Source organism: Geotrypetes seraphini, chromosome 3 (assembly GCF_902459505.1).
Source record: "Geotrypetes seraphini chromosome 3, aGeoSer1.1, whole genome shotgun sequence".
Taxonomy (NCBI): Eukaryota; Metazoa; Chordata; class Amphibia; order Gymnophiona; family Dermophiidae; genus Geotrypetes; species Geotrypetes seraphini.
In genome coordinates this window covers 229,921,363-229,939,374 of record NC_047086.1, presented here as the reverse complement: position 1 = coordinate 229,939,374, position 18,012 = coordinate 229,921,363, and the positions used below count along the sequence as shown (strand labels likewise).

At 48.1% G+C, this 18,012-nt stretch overlaps 1 protein-coding gene across 3 annotated transcripts in view; it reads left to right on the top strand.

Annotated features, from left to right (window-relative positions):
• PTGES3 (prostaglandin E synthase 3) overlaps window positions 1-18,012 on the top strand; it is a 226,396-nt gene that overhangs the window by 21,014 nt on the left and 187,370 nt on the right. For all 3 annotated transcript variants that reach the window (XR_004538764.1, XM_033937297.1, XM_033937296.1), the window contains exon 2: window positions 6,724-6,837. Coding sequence is in view for 2 of the 3 variants with exons in the window: in XM_033937297.1 (XP_033793188.1) it covers window positions 6,724-6,837 (114 nt within the window). In the remaining variant the exon portion in view is untranslated. The remainder of the gene's footprint in view (window positions 1-6,723; window positions 6,838-18,012) is intronic.

Below are 18,012 nucleotides of genomic sequence, written 5' to 3'. Positions count from 1 at the left end.
TTATCATTAAAAAAAAGAGAGAAAAAAATTAGAATTTTTTTTTTTCTGCCTATGTCTGGTTTCTGCTTTCCTCATCTTCTCATTCAATTCATACTATCCATTATCCCAGGACAAGCAGGCAGCTATTCTCACATGTGGGTGACATCATCCACGGAGCCCGGATGGCGGACAGCCTCTCAAGCAGACTTGCTTGTAGAAATGTAGAAGTTTTGAGTCTGCCGCACCACGCGTGCACGAGTGCCTTCCCGCCCAGCACAGGGCGAGTCTCCTCAGTTTTCCGCGGAGCCGAGAAGTCTGTCTTTGACGCTCTTCGTGAAACTTCGTTGCTTTGTGCCTTCTCTTCACTGGTTTGTGTTAGTTCTTTTGCGACTCGCTGTGTTCATTTCTTTATTTTCTGTTTAAAAAAAAGAGACTTTTTTTTCGTCGACTGACTGGCGTGGCAGGCCGCTTGCCCTGCAACCTGCTGGCTTTGACTTCACAGCAGCTATCTTCCTTTCTATGTCCTGACCAGTAATGGGCTTCAAGAAGTGTAGCCAGTGCCAGTGTGTGATTTCCCTCACAGACCCACACCGCTGGTGTCTTAAGTGTCTCGGTCCTGACCATAGTCTGAAGTCGTGCCCGCGCTGTGCTACTCTTCAACCTCGAGCCCTTAAACATCGTCGAGTTCAAGTGGAAAAGCTGTTCAGAATGGACTCTTCAGCTACACCCTTTACCTCGGCCCCTGACTCGGTCCAGACTTCAGTCGGGGGTCCTCCTGCTTCCACAACTCCGACCTTGAGTCTCATCAGACCTTCCTCAATTGGATTGTCTTTGGCCTCGAGTACACCTGCTTTATCTTCCCCTGAGCTTCCCTTAGGTCAGATACCTAAGCAGAAGGCTCCTGCGGTGGTCCTCAAGTTATCCAAGCATCAGTCCAAGTCAAAGCATGCTTCTACTGCCACCTCGGAGCCTATAACCTCAGCATGTGGTCCAGTTTCAGACTCGGATCCACAATTGCAGGTTTTTCTCCAGACCATGTTAGAGCAGAAATTTGTTCAGTTACTGACCAAATGCATTCCTGCTTCGACTCTGTTTCCTGCAGTCCAGCCTGGGTAATCGGCAATCTCCCGTGAGGTCGAGTCCCTGCCTGTGCCTCGATCTGAGTCTACATACTCTATACAAGGAGTTGAGTCTTTGCGAGTGCCTCGACAGGAATCCTCACACTCCATACAAGGAGCTGAGTCTTTGGGAGTGCTTCAAGATTCCTCAATCCAAACCACTGAGTCTATGGAGTTTCGATCTACAGCTTCTAGCCCTATTCATTCACCAGCAGCACTGCCTGTCTCCAGGTATAGGGCGACCTCGCCTCGATCTTAACCGAGACCTACTTCCAAGCAGCACTCTCGTCATAGATTGATGTCCTCATCAAGGCATTCATCGAGGCGCAGGTCTTCCGCAGAAAAGCCTTCCTCGTCCAGATCTCAGACCAGATCTTCCAGCTCTTCGAGGCCTCCAACCCTTCAACCGAGGTCTCCACTTCCAGACCCCGAGGACTCGGCTGATTCCAATGCCTCCTCTAAGTCTGTGTATTCTTTGGGTTACCAGTACTCTAGAGCGGCTTCACCTTCCTTCTCCACTCAAGGTCATTGAGTCCTTCTTGAGGCCAGGCTCTAGCAGATCAATTATCTTTTTCCTCCTTTCTTTTTTTTTTTTAATCTTTATTTATTGGATTATTCATTACAATACCTTAGTAACAAACATTCATGAATGAACACAAAAAATGCAAATGTAAATTCCCTACAAGGAACAACAAAATATATAAGGAAACTAAATTCCCTACAAGGAACAACAAAATATATAAGGAAACTAATCGACCATATCCTAGTCCACATTATTGCTGATCGCCAGTATTTTAAAATAAATCATCAAATCAAATCTTTCTATCTACTATCTAGGAACAGGCAAATGGCTTTTATATATATTATACATCATCCTCCAAAAGTAAACTCAGTATTAGAAATTAAACTTTCAGCAACGGTTTTTCTTTAATAAAATCTTCCACCTAGGCTGGATCAAAAAACACATATTTATCACTTCCATATGAAATCAAGCATTTACATGGAAATTTCAAAAAGAAAGTAGCTCTGACTGCCAAAACCTTTGGCTTTAGCTGAAGGAACTGTTTCCTCTTGAACTGAGTTTGTCTAGAGACATCTGGAAAGATTATCACCTGTTGACCACAAAACATCTCTTGTTTTTTCAGGAAATATAATTTCAAAATATATTGTTTTTCAATCTTAATCTGTCTTAAAGGTCACGAGAAGAGTTGCTCGTTTATCAATTATGTCTTTAGATGACTCCAAAAACTGTGATACATTCAAACTATCAGGTAACACTATTCTATCCATTCCACCTTCATCTACGTTTTCCTTGGAGTCTCTTGAGACTTTCTTCGTCAAATGGCTGACGACCTGGAAATTAAAGTAGACGCTGGTTCTAAATATTCTAAGGAGTATTTAGAGGAAATGCATCTGCCTCAGCCTCCTGCGGAGTCCCTCAAGCTTCCTCTTAGTAGGCTTTTGCCTCAATCTTTCAAAATAAATCTAGAGACTCCTTATGCTATATCTGCTATTCCAGGTAAATTGGAATCGAGGTATAGAACACTACATTGCAAGGGATTTGAGAATTCACAGTGATCTCACCAATCCCTTCTTGTGGAATCTTCATTAAAGAGGACCTATCCTTCCAAAGTATATGCCATAGTATCTCCTGGAAGAGAGGGTAAGACCATGGACAAGTTTGGCCGTTGCCTTTACCAGAATTCCATGATGGCCTCTAGAGTCCTAAATTACAATTTCATCTTCACGACTTATTTGAAGTTTTTGATTGACCATCTTCCAAGTTTTATGAAGAACTTGGATGAACATAGACATGTTTCTGGAGCTCGGTGTTACCTTGGCGCAACTCCGACTACATCTTCTCCAGTCATCTTACGATGCCTTTGAACTTTCTTCCAGGGTCACTGCTTTCTTAGTAATGATGCGTCGCCTGGCCTGGCTATGGACCTGAATCTTCAGGATCGTCTGGCTAATATTAGTTGTGAAGGCAATGACCTCTTTGATAAATCCATAGAGGCTGCCACCAAGAAGTTGTCTGAGCATGAAAAATCTTTTGCTTCCATTGTCAGATCAAAGCCTAAGCCAGCTCCTGCAAAGCGTTCTCGAACTCTTCCATCTTTTCAGAGGAGTTGTCCTCCAAGGGTGGCTCCTTATACTCAAGCACCCGCCAAGAAACAACAACAGCAGAAGCAACAGAAACCTCAACCTTCTGCACCTAAGGCTGCTCAGCCTTTTTGACTGTCTCACACAGAGTATAACCTCTATCGTTCTACCTCTGTCCTCCCTTCCCCCATAGGAGGTCGTCTCCATCATTTTTACCATCGATGGGAGACCATTACATCCGACCTCTGGGTGTTATCAATAATCAGGGAAGGATACTTTCTTCATTTCTCTCAGATTCCACCAGAGCTTCCTCCAAGAAAGTATCCTTCCAATCCATCCCAGACCGCCCTTCTTCAGGAAGCTCAAGCTCTGCTTCATCTCCGTACCATCGAGGAAGTTCCATTGGAACAGCAGAGCAGGGGTTTTTACTTCCTAGTTCTGAAGAAGACGGGCAATCTGCGGCTCATTCTGGATCTCAGGGCTGAACAAATTTTTAGTCAAAGAAAAATTTTGCATGCTGTCCCTGGCATCCCTTTATCCTCTTCTAAATCAGAACGATTGGTTATATTCTCTAGATCTCAAGGAGGCTTATATTCGCATCCCAATTCATCCAATTTCCCGTCATTCACCAAGTGCCTTGTAGTGGTAGCAGCAGCTCTAAGGAACCATGGTCTTCAGGTGTTTCCCTACCTAGACGACTGGCTCATCAAAGATTCAACATCTCAGGGGGTTATTGTAGCAACCCAACGGACTACGTGGTTCCTACAAAGCTTGGGATTCGAAATCAACTTTCCCAAATCCCACCTTCAGCCCTCTCAGAATCTACCATTCATCGGAGCTGTTCTGGACAGTATCCATCTCAGAGCATTCCTTCCTCAACAATGTCTGGATGCTCTTATTCAGCTCTGTCACAAAGTGTCTTCCTGCTCTTCACTCTCGGCAAAACACATGATGGTACTACTGGGTCACATGGCCTCCATAGTACATGTGACTCCTTTTGCCAGACTTTACCTCCAAATTCCTCAATGGACCCTGGCATCTCAGTTGATGTATTCTCAAGATTCTTGTCAAGCTCAAGACTGATCATGCCACCATGATTCTGATAGCTCCTCGGTGGCCCAGGCAACTTTGGTACTCCCTTCTACTTCAACTCAGCAGCAGGGAGCCTTCTACCAGTTTTTCCGTCACTGCTTACACAGAGTCAAGGATCTCTACTTCATCTAAATCTGCAGTCTCTGCATTTGACTGCTTGGTACCTCTCAACATAACTCCTCTTCAGTTTTCTCAACCTGTTCAAGACATTCATGAGGCTTCCAGAAAGCCTGCCACTAGGCAATGCTACCACCAAAAATGGACTAGATTTTCTACGTGGTGCATCTCTTATAACATGGAGCCTCGATATACCTTCTTGGCTTCTGTTTTAGACTATCTTTTGCACTTGTCTACCTCTGACCTCAAGTCTACATCCATTCGAGTCCATCTCAGTTCAATTGCTGCTTTTCATCAGCCTATTGAAGGAAAACCCTCTCTGCTCATCTGGTGGTTTCCAAATTTATGAAAGGACTTTTTCAATGTTAAACCACCTCTCAGACCGCCTCCAGTGGTTTGGGATCTCAAGGTTGTGCTTGCTCAATTGATGAAGCCTCCATTTGAACCAATGTGTACGGCTCATTATAAATACCTCACTTGGAAAGTGATGTTTCTCATTGACCTCACATCAGTCAGTGAGCTGCAAGCTTTAGTTGCTGATCCACCTTTCACAGTTTTCCATCATGATAAGGTGGTTCTCCGTACTCATCCTAATTCTTACCTAAAGTGGTTTCAGAATTTCATCTCCATCAATCCATTGTTCTAACAGTATTTTTTCCAAAGCTTCATTCTCATCCTGGAGAATCAGCTCTTCATACTCTGGACTGTAAACGTGCTTTGGCCTTCTACCTGGAACGCACCAAACCACATAGATTTGCTCCTCAACTTTTTGTCTTCAATCCAAACAAGTTGGGACATCCAATTTCTAAGCATACCATCTTCAACTGGTATCTCTTTCTGCTATGCCCAGGCTGGACTTCATCTACAGAGTCGAGTCACAGCCCACAAAGTTAAGAGCCATGGCGGCTTCAGTAGCTTTCCTTGGATCCAATCCTATTGAGGAAATTTGCAAAGCTGCCACCTGGTCCTTGGTTCATACTTTCACCTCTCATTATTGTCTGGATGTTTTCTCTAGACAGGATGGCCATTTTTGCTAGAGAGTATTACAAAATTCATTCTCCTAATTTGCCAACATTCCCACCTTCCCATTCTGGTTAGCTTGGAGGTCACCCACATGTGAGAATAGGCTGCCTGCTTGTCCTGGGATAAAGCACAGTTACTTACCGTAACAGTTGTTATCCAGGGACAGCAGGCAGCTATTCTCACAACCCACCCATGTCCCCTAGTTGGCTTCTCTGCTAGCTATCTGAACTGAGGAGACGTGCCCTGTGCTGGGCGGGAAGGCACTCGCGTATGTGCGGTGCGGCAAACTTGAAACTTCAAAGTTTTCTACAAGCAAGTCTGCTTGTGAGGCTCTCTGCATCTGGGCTCCATGCATGACGTCACCCACATATGAGAATAGTTGCCTGCTCTCCCTGGATAACAACTGTTAACAGTAAGTAAATGTGCTTTTCCTGCTATACTGTTCTAAGATTAGGGTGGTTGTTGTCTTTTATTGGTGGTGGTTATGACTGATTCTTCCCAAACTGTCTTCGTAGGGACCTAGAGCTTTGTTCATGATAAACAGGCTCTATTCTCTGTTAAAGCAGCATTGTGGTCATGGCCAGGAACGGACCTTGTAACTGAAGTATCCATAGAGGCCTTCTGAAGCTTTCTGTCCTGAGATCTCTCTCTCCGATGGCCCTTTTTAGATAGGGCATGTGGTGCTGGCCCTTTGGCGGGGCCTGCCTACACGCCAGTTCTTTTGCTGAGCCTCTGGTCCTGATGACATTGGGCCTTGCTGTATGGAGCGTTCTGGTGGGGTAAGGAGCAGGTAAGATGAAGGAGAGCTCCTTACCCTGCTGGGACTGATGTGCCCATGTCTGCTGATGGCCTCCTGCGTTCTGGTTCTTTTACTGAACCTCGGGTTCTGAAGACATCGGGCTTTGCTATATGGAGTGTTCCGGTGGGGCAAGGATAAGGCAAGATGGAGGAGAGCTCCTTGCTCTGTTGGGACTGATGTGCCAGCATCTGGCTTACTCACAGTATTAATTTGCTTCTGTCTAATATTAATCACCTGGATGATTTTTTGGTGGCAATGCAAAATTCTATCTACTAATCCAGGTATTACAAATAGTTATTTAAAAGAGATTGATATTCTGTATATTAGAAACAGGTAAAGCTTAGTCTGGGTTCATTGTTGTTAGTAAGGAGGAGAGGGGGTATGTGTGGTGGAACACTAATGTTTACATCTTACCATATCCTCATCCAGAAATCCCTTTTATTATCGAGATGTATTCAATCTAATCATTTTATTTTACTGTTGTCTTTCTAGGCAGCCAGCATCTGCAAAGTGGTATGACCGAAGGGACTATGTCTTCATCGAGTTCTGTGTTGAAGACAGTAGAGATGTTAAAATAGATTTTGAAAAATCCAAACTTACTTTCAGGTAAATTTCCAAATACTACATTTTATGTTCAGATTTGATTTATCTATTTTGAGGGCCCTATTTCTGTAATGTTAGGGCCACTGATATCTGGGTCCTTTATCATTTCGTAGGCAGGGGGTGTTGGATTGTGCGAGTTTATCCCTGTTGACTCATCTTAATGTTCATGTTAAGCTATGTTATTGGAGTATTAAAATATTATTCACAGGCAAATGTGTGCAGTTCAATTTTACTGATTTAGCAAGGCTGATGTTACATGCAGCTTATATGATTAAAGTTTAAGCCATCAGTAGGTTTTTGTGAAAATTGAGTGTCATGTGTAGTAATTGTTTTTTTCTGTTATGTCCCTTTTGGATTCCATATGCTAGGGGGCTTATAATTGAAAGAGAAAAACGTCCAAAAACCGGCCTAAGTCGGCACTTGGACGAACATTGTCAAAATACATCCAAGTGCTGATAATGAAAACAGGTTTTGGGCATATTTCTAAACGACCTAGTGCCGCTGAACAACCAAAGCTAAACGGGGCGTTTCAGGAGGAGTATCGAGGGCGGGAGTTGGGCGAGACGTGGGCCGGCTTAAACTTAGTCGTACAGCATGTATAACCAAAAGTTATACAACCCAGCATAGACGAAACTTGGACGTTGTGACTTAGACCATCTAAAACATGGTCTAAGTAACAAAAACCTACCTAAAGTCACCAGATAAGCACTGCAAACACGTAATACAGACCCCCACACACTACCCCAGTGATCACCGACCCTCCCCTCCCAACCCCATAAAAATCATAATCACATCTTTAAAATTTAGCCTCCAGACCATCACCACCTGGCAGCTTGGCATAGGAAAGCCTAGTCGTCCAGCACAGAGGGGGCTTAAGCCATCTTGGGGGTGGGTTAGGGACCCATGGAGAGGAGGACCCATGCCCATAAGCCCTTGTAATCACTACATTGATACTTAAACAGTTGCACTCCCTTATACACCCCAAAAACCCTTTTGTACTGCCATATAAGTGGCTCCTGCAGCCATAAGGGCTATTGGGGTGGTAGATAAGTGGGTCTAGGGGATTGTGGAGGTGGTTTGGCGGGGCTCACCATGACCTATAAGGGAACTGTAGTGAGATGATAACATGGCACCCTTTTTGTGAAGTTCACAGCAGTGCCTTGTAAGGTACCCCATTATTTAAGTGCCATGTTTGGTTGTTCAGTCCATCACTTTGCAGACCCCTCCCACGTCCAACAGGGCTTGTTCTAGGCATTTTTGTCTTGGACGAAAAGTTGGAATAAGATGGACGATTTAGCGACTTGGACGATCAGATCGGCAAGTATAGTTAGATGATTTTCGAAACAAAAAAACTTTTGGACATATTTTTCAAAAATGTGTCCTAGGCTGTTTTTTACTTTGGATGACTTGCGACTTAGACGAAAACAGACTTAGACGTCCCTTTCAATTATGCCCCTCTAGGTGTTCAATCCCAACCCGCAATCCGGGTGTTGCAAAATTCACATATTTTCAGAACACATGCTGCACACACACGCACCTTAGTGGTAGAAACAGTTTTAATTTCTGCAAGCAGTCTGGGCAGAAATGTTTTGCTGTTAATCTGCTTCTGTTTATTTTTTTTTTTTTTTTTCGCTTAAACATTTCTCAGTGGCTTCAGTGCCTTGACTCTTCCCAGTAGTCCGTTGTAGGAGAAAAGGATGCAGTCCTGCGGAGCCGGTTTTCAGGTTCACAGAGAAACACTGGTGGATCTGTGAAGCTAGCCTGTTTGCCACCTTCTGGAAGTACCAGGGGTCCCTCCCGTGGAGTTTACTGGCCAGTGACGCCACAGTCACAGGTTTCTAGTGCAGGCTGAGTGAGTCTGGACAGAAATCCACCTGGGTTGCAGGGCACAGGCTGCTTTTCCTGCCCCCGACCGGGTAGCACAGGATCCATGGGGCGGAGGTTGGGGTCGGTCTCTGGACGGCATTCCTGGGCATTTGGAGCTGTTCTGAGGCAGAAAAGTCCTTTTTTTATCCCAGGACAAGCAGGCAGCATATTCTTGACTGATGGGTGACGGCACAGACGGAGCCCCAGTACGGACAATTTTAGAGTGATTGCACTCTAAGAACTTAGAAAGTTCTAGCTAGGCCGCACCGCGCGTGTGCGAGAGCCTTCCCGCCCGACGAAGGCGCGCGGTCCCCAGTTTCTTAGTTTTCACGGAGCTAAGAAGACACGTGTTTTCAACGGCTGTTGGATACTCTTTTTTTTTTTTTCGCCTTCCCGCTCGCGTATTTTTTCTCGTGAATTTCTTCACGTTCTATTATTTTCTTATTTTCTTGATAAAATTTCAAAAAAAAAAAAAGTCTATTTTTTTTTACTTTTTTCGGTAGGCCCCGGCGGGGCCTGTTGGCACCATCGAAGCCTCGGGCTTCGATTTTGCTATGGCCGTTTTTCCCTTCATGCCCCCTTCACCGGGTTTTAAAAAGTGTCAGCGGTGTATATGCCCTATTTCTTTGTCCGACCCGTATAAGTGGTGCCTCCAGTGTTTGGGTCCGGACCATAGGGCAGAAACGTGCACCCGCTGTAGTTCTCTTCAAAAGAGAACTTTGAAAAATCGCCAGATTCAACAGTGGATTATTTTCGGTGCCGCTATGGAAGTTCCACTGGCATCGACTCCGGCAACTTCCTCTAAGTCGACACCGGTGGTTTCGACACCGCAAGAGATATCGTCTGTGTCGCACCCTGTAGGTAAGCCGGCTAAGAAGCCATCCCCTACTGTTCTTGGCCCGCCAGTTGAACAAGCAGTGAGCCAAATCCTGCAGACTGTGCGCCGGCCCCGCAAACGCTCTGCTCCCATAGAAGTGACTGCCTCTTCATCGGCATTGACTTCGCCTGAGCGTCGAGCTGCACTACCGAGCAAGAAAAAAGCGGTACCGGTGCCATCGGGACCGTCTCTGGATGAGCGTATAGCATCCATCCTTCAGGTCCAGCTTAAGGAGCAATTGCAACACCTGCTCCCGGCTCTGCTAACTCCGAACCTTCCGGTGTCGGTCCCCACTGAGCCTACGGTACCGATCATCGACCGCCTATTTTGTCGGCATCGACGTTATCGGCACCGCTTAAATCTGCCTCTTCCATGTCTATGCCTATTTTATCGGCAGAGCCAAAGTCTCTTTGACGTACGGCTCACTCTGCCTCTGATCCGGTACCGCTCTCTGACACCCATCCCGCTTTACAGTTACCGGGTACGGTGTCGATGCGTTCAGGTAAATCGGTACGCAAAACCAGGCATACCGAATCCTCTACTCCTCTATCTGAGGGCCGTCTTCCATCGGTACGTGACCCTGATTTATGGGATGACTCTGACGATACCCTCGGTACCGAGGAGGATTTTTCATCTGATGAGGCTGACCCATCGGTGCAGGATCTTGCTAGTAAGCCAGAGCACTCTTCCTTCACTAAATTTCTGAGGGAGATGTCAGACACCCTTTCTCTTCCCTTGGAGTCTGATTCTAAAAAGTCAAAAGCATTCCTGGAGGCTTTGGACTTTGACCAACCTCCCAAAGAATTTTTAAAGTTACCCCTTCATGATATATTAAGGGAAACTTTTTACAAAAATTTGGAAACTCCTCTCGCCATTCCAGGAGCTCCAAGGAAATTGGAATCCCTTTATAAAGTTATTCCTATTCCAGGGTTTGACAAACCTCAGCTTCCACACGAATCTTTGCTGGTGGAGTCAACCCTCAAAAAATCTGCAGGCTCTAGTGTGTATGCCTCTGTCCCTCCTGGCAGAGAGTGCAAGGCCATGGACAAATTTGGTAAACGCCTTTACCAAAATGCTATGTTGGCCAACCGTTCAGGTAACTATGCGTTCCACTTCTCCTTTTACCTGAAACATCTTATCCAGCAGATGGCCACTTTTCAAAAATATATTCCTGACCGCAAGCTTTCTGCTTTTCAACAATGCACTGCCAGTCTCTTGCAACTCAGGAAGTTTATGGTCCGTTCCATCTATGACACTTTTGAACTGACATCCCGAGCTACTGCTATGTCTGTAGCGATGAGACGATTGGCATGGCTTCGCGTCTCAGACCTTGATGTGAACCACCAGGACCGCCTTGCCAATGCTTCCTGCCTGGGTGATGAGCTGTTTGGTGAATCTCTAGATACCACCACTCAGAAGCTTTCTGCCCATGAGACGAGGTGGGATACTTTATTGAAAAACAAAAAGAAACCCCCCTCCTCCTCGTCCTTTTAGGCAGCAGACGTCGTATCAGAGGCGTTTTTCTGCTCGGCCGATTCAGCCTCGGAGGCAACGGCAGCAGCAACAACAGGCTCGCCAACAACAGCCGCCTGCCATAAAGCCTGTTACTCAGCCTAAAACGACTCAGCCCTTTTGACTCGCTTCTCCAGAGCATTGCCAGTCTTCCTCCCTCATGTCCTCTTCCACAGCCCATAGGAGGTCGACTACACATTTTTCTGACTCGATGGGAAGTAATCCCCACCGACTAGTGGGTGCTCTCTATCATAGCCCATGGCTACTCCCTCAATTTTCAGACTCCTCCGCCATTAGGCCTCCCAAAAGAGTCTGCTTCCAACAAGTCTCAGTCCCTCCTTCTCGCTCAAGAGGTTCAATCCCTCCTTCTTCTCAATGCCATCGAAGAAGTTCCTCAAGATCAGCGAGGTTAGGGATTTTACTCCCAGTACTTTCTAGTTCCCAAAAAGACCGGAGACCTCAGACCAATCTTAGATCTCAGAGATCTCAACAAATGTTTGGTCAAGGAGAAGTTCAAAATGCTCTCTCTTGCCACCCTCTACCCTCTTCTCACTCAGGGCGACTGGCTATGCTCCCTCGATCTAAAAGAGGCTTACACACATATTCCCATCCATCTGACGTCCAGGCAATATCTACGCTTTCTCATCAATCAAACTCATTATCAGTACAAGGTGCTACCCTTTGGTCTGGCCTCCTCTCCCAGGGTATTCACCAAGTGTCTGATTGTGGTAGCGGCCTTTATCCCAGGACAAGCAGGCAGGTATTCTCACTAGTGGGTGATGTCATCCGACAGAGCCCCGATACGGACATCTTGCAAGCATGTCTTGCTTGAAGAAACTCAGAAGTTTCGAGATGCCCGCACCGCGCATGCGCCAGTGCCTTCCCGCCCGATGTACCGGGCGTGTCTCCTCAGTTCTTTTCTTTCTGCGGAGCTGAGAAGTTATCTTCAATCTGCGCTGACTGAATTTCAGTTTTTCTTTGCCTTCTTTACCCGCGTTTTGATTTATTTCTTTGAATTTCTTTCAATTTACTTTCTTAAAAAAAAAAAAAGAGTTTAAAAATTATTTCTTCCGGCGGTTCGGCCGGCCCGGCCTCGTGGCTGCGGCCTACCGCTTTCGACCTTGCAGCGTCGATTTTCCGGCCTATGTCACGGCCAATCACCGGTTTTAAAAAGTGCAGCAAGTGCCAACGTGCGATTTCGTTGACGGACCCGCATCTGTAGGACAAAAAAGTATCTTTCCGGAGATGGAAAAAGGACCCAACAGAGGAAAATCACCAGGCGCACAGGAAATGCCAAAAGGAATGCCACCGGGAGGTTAGAAAAGCAAAAGAGAAATACGAAGAGGGGCTGGCCAAGGAGGCGAAAAACTTCAAGGCATTCTTCAGTTACATTAAGGGGAAGCGACCAGCGAGAGAGGAGGTAGGGCCGTTGGACGATGGGGACAAGAAGGGAGTGATTAAGGAGGATAAAGAGGTAGCTGAGAGGTTGAACACGTTCTTCTCGTCGGTTTTCACGAGCGAAGACACATCTAATATACCGGACTCAGAGGAGCTCATGAGTGGGGAACAGGCTGAAAAATTAGAGCACATAGAGGTAAATAGGGAGGATGTCCTCAAACAGATAGACAGGTTAAAATGCGGCAAATCACCGGGCCCGGACGGGATCCACCCAAGGGTTCTGAAAGAACTAAGACAGGAAATAGCGGGCACAATCCAACATGTTTGCAACCTATCCTTGAAAACTGGTGAGGTGCCAGAGGACTGGAAATTGGCAAATGTCACACCGATCTTCAAAAAGGGATCGAGGGGTGACCCCGGGAACTACAGGCCGGTGAGCCTGACTTCAATAATAGGGAAGATGGTGGAAACTATGATCAAGGAAGGCATTAGCGAGCACATCGAGAGGAATGGCCTACTGAGAACAAGCCAGCACGGATTCTGTAAGGGAAGGTCGTGCCTAACAAACCTTCTGTACTTCTTTGAGGGAATAAGCAGTCGGATGGACAATGGGGAGCCCATAGACATCATTTACCTCGACTTTCAAAAGGCTTTCGACAAGGTGCCACATGAAAGGCTACTTAAGAAACTGTGGAACCACGGGGTGGGAGGAGATGTGCACAGATGGATCAAGCACTGGCTGTCGGGTAGACTGCAGAGGGTTGGAGTAAAGGGTCAATATTCTGAATGGCGGGGAGTCACGAGCGGTGTGCCACAGGGATCGGTGCTGGGGCCTTTACTCTTTAACATATTCATCAATGACCTGGAAAAGGAGGCAAAGTGTGAGGTTATAAAATTCGCAGACGATACCAAACTGTGCAGCAGAGTTAGGACCAGGGAGGAGTGTGAGGACCTACAAAGAGACCTGGACAAGCTGGAAGACTGGGCAAACAAATGGCAAATGCGCTTCAACGTGGACAAATGCAAGGTCATGCATATAGGGAAAAAGAACCCGTTGTTCAGCTACAATTTAGGGGGGGTATTGTTGGGAGACAGCAGACTCGAGAGAGACTTGGGTGTGCTGGTGGATGCATCACTGAAGCCATCTGCACAGTGCGCAGCAGCCTCGAAAAAAGCCAACAGGATGCTGGGCATCATAAAGAAGGGCATAGCAACCAGAACACGGGAAGTCATCATGCCATTGTATCGAGCGATGGTACGTCCACATCTGGAATACTGCGTTCAGTATTGGTCGCCGCACCTCAAGAAGGACATGGCGGTACTTGAGAGAGTCCAAAGGAGAGCAACGAAAATGGTAAAAGGGTTGGAACACTGCTCATACGCTGAGAGGCTGGATAGGCTGGGGCTCTTCTCTCTGGAGAAAAGGAGACTCAGGGGAGATATGATAAGAGACCTTCAAGATCATGAGGGGCATAGAGAGGGTGGATAGGGACAGATTCTTCAGGCTGAAGGGGACAGCAAATACGAGGGGGCATTCTGAGAAACTGAAGGGAGACAGGTTCAAAACAAATGCAAGGAAGTTTTTTTTCACCCAAAGAGTCGTGAACACTTGGAATGCGCTACCAGAGGAGGTGATCAGGCAGAGCACGGTACAGGGATTCAAGCAGGGATTGGATGGATTCCTGAGAGATAGAGGGATCGTGGGATACTGAGGGAGGACCTGGGATGTAACACGGGTGTAGGAAGTTAGCCAGGAAATGAGTAAACCAACCTGGTCATGCATGTGTAGACCGGAGGGCTAGGACTTTGATAGGAAGGCAGGACTTAAATGGGAAACCAAGGTGGTAGGGGAGCCCCTTCTGATGATTCAGACAGGTCTTGACCTGTTTTTGGGCCGCCGCGGAAGCGGACTGCTGGGCAGGATGGACCTGTGGTCTGACCCGACAGAGGCACTGCTTATGTTCTTATGACGCTGCCTGCAGTGTCTTGGTCCGGACCACGTTCCGAAATCGTGCAGGCCTTGTTCCACGCTCACTGCGCGCTCGTTTAAGAGGCGTTGCTTGCTTTGGGAGTCGATGTTCAAGATGGAGCCTGCCAAGGATTTGTCTGCTTCTACATCTGCTGAGGTTTCGCCGGTCCGCTCGAAACCTGCATCGACGACTCCCGCATCCAGCATCGTGAAGCCAGCATTGTTTACACCGACTACAGCTTCAAGTTCAGCTGCGGCGCCTGCCTCCGTCTCCTCGGTTCAGGTACCGCCTTCCACAGTCCCTCCCGTGGTCATCAAGGTGCCCAAAGCTACCAAGCAGAAGCACTTGGCCGCGAAGGAGCGCGAAGACCGTGCAGGAGGACCCCCTTTCGGTGCGGATCCCTCCATATCGGCTTCGCTTCGATCCCTGCTAGAAGCTCAGTTTGTCGAGCTTATGCACACTATGGGGCCCCGGCTTATCGCCAACATTCAGGGTGAAGTCCGGGCACCGGGTTCAGGGGGCGGTCCGCCCCCTCCCCCTCGCCGTTCGATCTCGCTGCTCGACGAGGGGGATCGGCGGAGGGCGGCGGAAGCTTCCAGAAGGGCTTCCCTTCCTGATATGCCACCTTTAGAGCCCATCACACCTCCACGACAACAGGGCGCTGGGACGGTCCCTGAGAATCGGAGTCCTGGGCATACTGCATCGCAGGAAGAGTTCTTCCGCACTCCATACCAGACTTGGGTGGCGCTGCGTGAGTCCGCGTCTTTACCACCTCTGCGATCCACCGCATCGAGCCCCATTCATTCCTTAGAGGCTTCGGGGGATCGTGCGGTGCACAGAAGATCTCGCTCCCCATCCCGTCACCGGGAGGGGCATCGATCTCGACACTCCTCACGTCATTCGGAAGTGTCTCCTCAGAAAAAGATGCAGCGTTTGGGATACTCATCGTCGGATGTTTCCCAACCGGAGGGACCAGAGTATGAGGAACCATCTACCTCCTATTCTCCATGCCGGTCTCAGCTCTCCCTGGACCCGGAGGCTTCCACTTCATCTAGTCCTTCTCGGCGGCCGGCCTTGGCAGACCAATTATCTTTCTCATCTTTTCTCCGACAAATGGCGGATGACTTGGATGTGACTTTGGATACTGGGTCTAAATATTCTAAAGAGTATTTGGATACGATACATTTGCCTCACCCTCCGGCAGAGACTCTTCGACTTCCCTTGCATAAATTACTGGACCAGACTTTCATGCGCTGTTTTGAGACACCGTATTCCATCCCTGTGGTTCCCAGTAAGCTGGATGCTCGATACCGCATCGTTCACCACAAGGGGTTTGAGGGGGCTCAACTCTCTCATCAGTCTCTTCTGGTCGAGTCTTCTCTCAAGCGTTCTCACCCTTCCCAGGTCTACGCTTCTGTGCCTCCAGGCAGGGAGGGGAGAACGATGGACAAGTTTGGTAGACGAGTTTACCAAAACTCCATGATGGCGACTCGAGTGCTCAATTACAATTTTTTCTTTTCTTCCTATTTGGATTTCTTCTTGCCGGTCCTCCGCAAGTTCATCCCTTTCATCGATGCTGAGGCTCGTTTCCAGTTTGAGGAGGTGGTGGCAACCCTGTCCCAGTTGCGGCTGCAGCTGATGCAATCCTCCTACGATGCCTTCGAGCTCTCGGCACGTGCTGCGGCCTGCTCAGTCGCCATGCGTCACCTGGCCTGGCTTCGCACTATTGATATGGATCCGAACCTCCAAGACAGATTGGCTAATGTGCCTTGTGCGGGAGCGGATCTGTTCGATGAGTCTATCGAGACTGTTACTAAAAAGCTTTCGGACCACGAGAAGTCTTTTCAGTCTATTCTGCGTCCCAAGCCCAAGCCTCAGCAGTCTCATCCCTCTAGACCGCCTCAAATCTACCAGAGGCGTTATCAACCAAGACAGGCTCCCCTAGCGAGACAGCCTGCGAAGAGGCAGCCCCCACAGAAGACTCAGCAGAAGCCTCAGATGCCGGCTGCACCCAAGGCTACTCAGCCTTTTTGACTCTCTTCCAGGGAGCATAACCGACGTTCTGTCTTCCCCTGTTTTTCCCATCGGGGGTCGACTCCACCATTTTTATCATCGATGGGAGTCGATCACCTCGGACCTTTGGGTCCTTACCATCGTAAGAGAGGGATACTCTCTTCATTTCCAACGGGTCCCCCCGGACCACCCGCCAAGAGAGTATCCTTCCAACTCGACGCAGACCGCTCTTCTTCTACAGGAGGCGCAGGCTCTGCTTCGGCTTCGAGCCGTCGAGCCGGTGCCAGTGGATCAGCTAAACCAGGGGTTCTACTCCCGGTACTTCTTGGTTCCGAAGAAGACGGGCGATCTGCGTCCCATTTTGGACCTTCGAGTCCTCAACAAGTTTTTGGTCAAGGAGCGGTTCCGCATGCTGACCCTTGCTTCTCTCTACCCCCTACTCGAGCAGAACGACTGGTTATGCTCTCTGGATCTCAAGGAGGCCTACACTCACATCCCGATACATCCGGCCTCCCGCAAGTTTCTCAGATTTCGGGTGGGACATCTACATCTGCAGTATCGAGTGCTTCCATTCGGCCTTTCCTCGTCTCCCAGAGTCTTTACGAAGTGTCTGGTGGTGGTGGCCGCGGCACTCTGGAACATGGGTCTCCAGGTTTTTCCATACCTCGACGACTGGCTCATCAAGGCACCTTCGGCTCCAGAGGTCATTTCGGCGACCTTGACTACAATTTCTTTACTGCAGAGTCTGGGCTTCGAGATCAACTTCCCCAAATCACATCTTCAGCCCACCCAGTCTCTCCCCTTTATCGGGGCTGTTCTGGATACCATTCAACTTCGAGCATTCCTTCCTCCTCAACGCATGGATGCTCTCCTTCTACTCTGCCAGTCGGTGTCTTCTCGCCTGTCCATCTCGGCGAGACACATGATGGTCCTCTTGGGCCACATGGCATCTACAGTTCATGTGACGCCTTTTGCCAGACTACATCTCAGGATTCCTCAATGGACCCTGGCATCTCAGTGGACTCAGGTGTCCGACCCGTTGTCCCGTCACATTGTCGTCACTCCTGCTCTACGGCAGTCTCTTCTCTGGTGGATGACCTCTTCGAATCTATCCAGAGGTTTGCTGTTTCACTCTCCTCCCCACCAGAAAGTTCTCACGACCGATTCATCGAACTATGCATGGGGGGCCCATCTGGATGGTCTTCGCACTCAGGGGTTCTGGACCAGTGCGGAACGACTCCATCAAATCAATCTTCTGGAGCTCAGAGCCATCTTCAATGCTCTCCAAGCCTTTCAGCATCTGCTTCACGACATGGTGGTCCTTATTCGCACAGACAATCAGGTCGCCATGTATTATGTCAACAAACAAGGGGGCACGGGCTCGGCCCCTCTTTGTCAGGAAGCTCTTCGAGTCTGGGATTGGGCGGTTCGCCACAACACCTTCCTCAGAGCTGTCTACATTCAGGGGAAAGACAACGTCTTGGCAGACAAATTGAGTCGTCTTCTCCAGCCTCACGAATGGACGCTCCATTCCAAACCCCT